This window comes from Gymnoscopelus microlampas (genome assembly GCF_963454915.1).
Source record: "Gymnoscopelus microlampas genome assembly, chromosome: 18".
Taxonomy (NCBI): domain Eukaryota; kingdom Metazoa; phylum Chordata; class Actinopteri; order Myctophiformes; family Myctophidae; genus Gymnoscopelus; species Gymnoscopelus microlampas.
In genome coordinates, this window is record NC_139955.1 from 49,236,837 (window position 1) to 49,243,331 (window position 6,495).

Genomic DNA, 6,495 nt, shown 5'->3' on the forward strand with positions numbered 1-6,495 from the left:
GGAACAATCACGAAATGGTTGAGAAATGGCGGATACTGTAACAATTGGATAGGACACTTACACAGACAGGACGGATAGGACACTTATACAGACAGGACGGATAGGACACTTACATAGACAGGACGGATAGGACACTTATACAGACAGGACGGATAGGACACTTATACAGACAGGAGGGATAGGACACTTACATAGACAGGACGGATAGGACACTTATACAGACAAGACGGATAGGACACTTATACAGACAGGACGGATAGGACACTTATACAGACAAGACGGATAGGACACTTATACAGACAGGACGGATCGGACACTTATACAGACAGGATGGATAGGACAGTTAGAACATAAGAATTAGAACATTCCCAACACAAATCTGGTAAGAGTGAGGTAAGACAGGAACAATCACGAAATGGTTGAGAAATGGCGGATACTGTAACAATTGGATAGGACACTTACACAGACAGGACGGATAGGACACTTACATAGACAGGACGGATAGGACACTTATACAGACAGGACGGATAGGACACTTATACAGATAGAACATTCCCAACAGCGGAGAGTTGTGCTCCGAGGAGCACTTTTTCTAGTTATTATTATTATTATTATTATTATTATTATTATCAATGAGCACTGTGTTTTTAAATGAAAATGACAGAAAGCACCTGAAAATGTAAAGTGTTACCTGGTGGTTATAATGTGTGTTCCATTGAGTTTATAATGCACCAGAACTTATAAATTATATTATTGTAAGTTATAATACGTCATAAACCTTGTTATAAGTTGTTATAATGGCTTATAATGATGCATTATAAATGTGGTTATAATGCATTTCATACCCGACCAGACATTTTATACTTTGGCTATTCAACAATCATGACAATTTGTGCAAATCTTTGAATAAATGCATTTCTAAAGAGAACATTTTTACCTCAAATCTTTGCTTCCGGGGGGGTCCCTGCTCCTGAGAAACACTGATTATAGAAACATACGTTTTTCAGAAAACTGTCAGAACATTTGTATAATGGGCCTCAGGTCTTAAAGGGTTAATAATATAAGGTCAGTGTGGTAATGTTTCAGAGGGAAATAAAAGAGCGCTTTCATCAAAAAGACCCAGAGGGTGACTTTATGACTTTATTCATATTTTCCAAATCAAACCGACACAGTATAGATGACAACAATGTCCTCCAAATGTCCTTCAAAATGTCACCATCACACCACCCCCCCCCTTCCCACACACACACACACACACACACACACACACACACACACACACACACACACACACACCTTCACATCGTCAAGAAACCAAGTACTTTACCTCGTATTTTAACTTTTTTTATGTTTTCTCATAAATGAATCTCTTCAAACAATAGTGTATAATATACACATAAAGCCTAGATCTACTATATACACCGTTGGTTCTCAAAGTGGGGTCCGGGGACCCCCAGGGGTACTTGAGGGGGTTCCAGGATGTACCCAGCTAAATGATGGACAGGAACCAAATGGACCCTTATGGGTCTGTAACTCTGAGAGTGTACAAATGGAACCAAATGGAACGGGTCCATTTGGTTCCATTTGTACACTCTCAGAGTTAGATTAACATTGATTTTACAATATGAATTGGGGTCCCAGAGATAGAAATGCCATTAAACGGGGGTCCGTAGCCTAATGCATGTAAAACTGGGGGTCCTTGAAATGAAAATGGTTGAGAATCACTGCTATAGAGCAGTAAAAATCTTCTCTTATGGGGGTCCCTGGCATATCTATTCAAATGGGGGTCCACGGGCTAATAAGTGTCAATTTGGGGGTCCTTGACATGAAAAAGTTTGAGAACCACTGATATACACTGTATATAGTAGATCTAGGCTTTATGTTTGCTATTTTAGAAACGTTTCCAAAATGAAAGTGGTTCAAGTGAAAAAACATACTTACAGCCTGGCAAAGCTGTCAATAAACAGACGATGCAACTATGGCCTCCCATACTCAGAACCAAGTCCCCCAGGACGGTGAAGCCATCACCGCCTTTTTTGAATAATTATTTGAGTGTAGTATTCCTTTAACAAGAGTTTGTGAGTAAAATAATAACTAGATTGAAACCATTGGAGCACAGCTTCTCTTTTTTTACATTTCTTTAAAAGTAATGCTATTTGTCCACTGTGGTGCGTCCGGCTTTGTCCAGTCTATACCAACACCACTGGCCCGGGTTCAGGTTCAGGTTCAGGTTCAGGTTCAGGTTCAGGTTCAGGTTCAGGTGTTCAGGGGAGGGAAGGGCGCAGCCTGTCAGCAGGGAGTGTTGGTTGGACGGAAGGAAATAATTGGCATAACTTAAAAAGAATAAAAAGTAAGGCTATTTGGACGTACGAGGTTTCCACCAATCAGAGACGAGCTCCAGTCTTCACTCCATCTTCTGTTTCTCTACGACCTTCAGACGACCTTCCAGGCCGCTCAGGCGTGTCTCCATGGCGACCGCCTCCGAGGCCCCTCCCCCTCCGCCGGCGAGGCCCAGCAGGACGCAGGCCAGCACCAATCCGGCGAGCCGCACCGCCGTGACGTCAGCGGGGGCGGCGCCGTCGCTGACGATCAGGCCGAACAGCCAGAGCACGGCGACCGTCTTGACCAACCAGAAGAGCCGCCTCAGCAGGCCAATCAGCAGGCGCAGGACGACGGACAGCAGCCAGTAGCCAATCAGAGCCAGCAGCCCCCACTGGGCCACCGTGGCCACGCCCTCTGGGGTGAAGTGAGGGAACGGCAGCTTGACTGAGAAAAAAACACAGTAAAATGACAATAAATAAATAATATATCAATATTAATACAAAATAATAATAACGCAAATAATACATAATAATAAAAACAATAAATACATAAATAATTAGGGGTGTGCCGATGCGCCGATTTCACCAAACGATACGATACGATATTTGGCTCACAACTTCGATACGATACGATACGCACTGTTTTTTATTATGAAAATATATGGGGGAGAAAAAAAGGAAATGCAAACAAATAATTCTGTTTTTGCATTATTCAGACATGCAAACTTGTAGCTTTTCAGCTACAATAGCCGTTTTCAATCCAAATAGGGCAATAGTGTGACACCAGACCCGAAAAAAAAAAAACATGTTGTCACCCTTTTCACCTCGGGGCTGTTTGCATGCCTGATTATAATGATTGTAAAAAATAATAATAATAAAAAAAAATTCAAAACGATATTTCTTTTTTCCAAAACGATACATATCGTCACGAAAACGTATCGCGATATATCGTGGGACGATATATCGGCACACCCCTATAAATAATACATCAATATTAATACAAAATAATAACATAAATGATACAAATAATAAACACAATAAATAAATAAAAGTAAAGAATTGGAAAAGCTACAATCCGTAAGGTTTCCCACCCTGGTTCTTAAAGTGGGGACCCGAGGTACTAGGGTCCCCACATGTGTACCCTCTAAGAGTTAACTAACTTAACACAGTTAGTTAACTGTGTTAAGTCACTCTAAGAGTTAACTAACTTAACACAGTTAGTTAACTGTGTTAATTAACTCTAAGAGTTAACTAACTTAACACAGTTAGTTAACTGTGTTAAGTCACTCTAAGAGTTAACTAACTTAACACAGTTAGTTAACTGTGTTAATTAACTCTAAGAGTTAACTAACTTAACACAGTTAGTTAACTGTGTTAAGTCACTCTAAGAGTTAACTAACTTAACACAGTTAGTTAACTGTGTTAATTAACTCTAAGAGTTAACTAACTTAACACAGTTAGTTAACTGTGTTAACTAACTCTAAGAGTTAACTAACTTAACACAGTTAGTTAACTGTGTTAATTAACTCTAAGAGTTAACTAACTTAACACAGTTAACTCTAAGAGTTAACTAACTTAACACAGTTAGTTAACTGTGTTAACTAACTCTAAGAGTTAACTAACTTAACACAGTTAGTTAACTGTGTTAACTAACTCTAAGAGTTAACTAACTTAACACAGTTAGTTAACTGTGTTAACTAACTCTAAGAGTTAACTAACTTAACACAGTTAGTTAACTGTGTTAAGTCACTCTAAGAGTTAACTAACTTAACACAGTTAGTTAACTGTGTTAACTAACTCTAAGAGTTAACTAACTTAACACAGTTAGTTAACTGTGTTAAGTCACTCTAAGAGTTAACTAACTTAACACAGTTAGTTAACTGTGTTAAGTCACTCTAAGAGTTAACTAACTTAACACAGTTAGTTAACTGTGTTAACTAACTCTAAGAGTTAACTAACTTAACACAGTTAGTTAACTGTGTTAAGTCACTCTAAGAGTTAACTAACTTAACACAGTTAGTTAACTGTGTTAACTAACTCTAAGAGTTAACTAACTTAACACAGTTAGTTAACTGTGTTAAGTCACTCTAAGAGTTAGTTAACATGGAGGATTGTAAATGTGTATGAATTAGTTAGTTTGGCCACAGGATCAGAGTGTAGCTCAGAGCACACACACACACACACACACACACACACACACACACACACACACACACACACACACACACACACACACACACACACACACACACACACACACACACACACACACACAGCAGGGTGTGTCTACAAGTTCTGATCTGTCCCTGGAGAGAATAATGACACCTGCATATTTTCACACACACACACACACACACACACACACACACACACACACACACACACACACACACACACACACACACACACACACACACACACACACACACACACACACACACACACACACACACACACACACACACACACACACACACACACACTCTTTGTGTTGGTGTGTGTGTGTTTGCAGTGAGTCTCCATGGTGATGCATATTATAGAACTATTAATATTCCATTGGGGTTTTAGTTTTAGATCATTTTTCAGCAGAGCAAACAGCATACAGTTTGGGCCCCGCGGGGCAGAAGCCTCCCCACACCTCATCTAACACACTTCTTTATATTAGTCCACATTGTACCAAAGATGCTATTCTAATGGTCATATAAGGCATTGGTTCTCAAAGTGGGGTCCGGGGACCCCCAGGGGTCCTTGAGGGAGTTCCAGGGGGTCCCCAGCTAAATGATAGAGTAAGCACCAAATGGACCCTTATGGGTCTGTAACTCTGAGAGTGTACAAATGGAACCAAATGGACCCTAACGGGTCCATTTGGTTCCATTTGTACACTCTCAGAGTTAAATTGACATAGATATGAGGGCACGGTGGCGCAGTCGGTAGCGCTGTCGCCTCACAGCTAGAAGGTCCTGGGTTCAATTCCCGCCGGGGGCGCTGTGGGCGCAGGGGGAGTGTCTCCTCCTCCGCGTCATCAGTGCCCATACCCTAGGTGGGGTTGGCGAAAGGGTCTACTCTGTGTGGAGTTTGCATGTTCTCTCCGTGTCTCTCAGGGTAGTTAATACCCTCACAAAAACATGTAGTAATCCTGGTCACTATACCGCCTCCCCCTGGTCAGCCGGGGCGCCTGATGGAGGGGAAGGGAACTGTTTGGAATAACGTGTTCCTTCCACGCGCTACGTCCAACCAGGGAAACTCCCCCCTGTCAGGTGACAAGAAGGTCAGTTGGCTCTCATGCATTGAAGGAGGCATGAGCTCGGCCCTGGCCTCCCTAGGCTGGTGAGGGGAGTGTAGTGCCCAGGATCACTTAGAAAATTCGCACCGGGTGAAAGATAAGGGTTACAAAAATCGTGGGATAAAAAATAAAAAAAAATTGACATAGATTTTACAATATATTATATATTATATAATATATATTATATATATTTACAATTATAAATTGCGGTCCAAGTGATAGAAATGCCATTAAATGGGGGTCTGTAGCCCTAATGCATGTCAAACTGGGGGTCCTTGAAATTAAAATGGTTGAGAACCACTGCTAGAGAGCCGTAAAAATCTTCTCTTATGGGGGTCCCTGGCATATCATTTGAAATGGGGGTCCGCGGGCTAATAAGTGTCAATTTGGGGGTCATTGACATGAAAAAGTTTGAGAACCACTGATATAAGGTCTGGACTAAAGAAAAGAGCGACACAAACACAGCTACACATAGACACAAACACAGCTACACACATACACATAGACACAAACACAGCTACACACATACACATAGACACAAACACAGCTACACATAGACACAAACACAGCTACACACATACACATAGACACAAACACAGCTACACACAAACACAGCTACACACATACACATACACATAGACACAGCTACACACATAGACACAAACACAGCTACACACATACACATAGACACAAACACAGCTACACACATACACATAGACACAAACACAGCTACACACATACACACAAACACAGCTACACACATACACATAGACACAAACACAGCTACACACATACACATAGACACAAACACAGCTACACACATACACACAAACACAGCTACACACATACACATAGCTGACACAGTGAGAGCAGCATGGGGGGAAACAGCTC

At 41.2% G+C, this 6,495-nt stretch overlaps 1 protein-coding gene across 2 annotated transcripts in view; it reads right to left on the reverse strand.

Moving 5' to 3' along the window:
- Positions 1 to 1,592: 1,592 nt before the first annotated feature.
- Positions 1,593 to 6,495, reverse strand: part of LOC311034253 (voltage-gated monoatomic cation channel TMEM109-like) — a 14,491-nt gene continuing 9,588 nt past the window's right edge. For both annotated transcript variants that reach the window (XM_084042087.1, XM_084042086.1), the window contains one exon: positions 1,593 to 2,766. In XM_084042087.1, the coding sequence (XP_083898213.1) occupies positions 2,405 to 2,766 (362 nt within the window). In that variant the 3' untranslated portion in view covers positions 1,593 to 2,404. The remainder of the gene's footprint in view (positions 2,767 to 6,495) is intronic.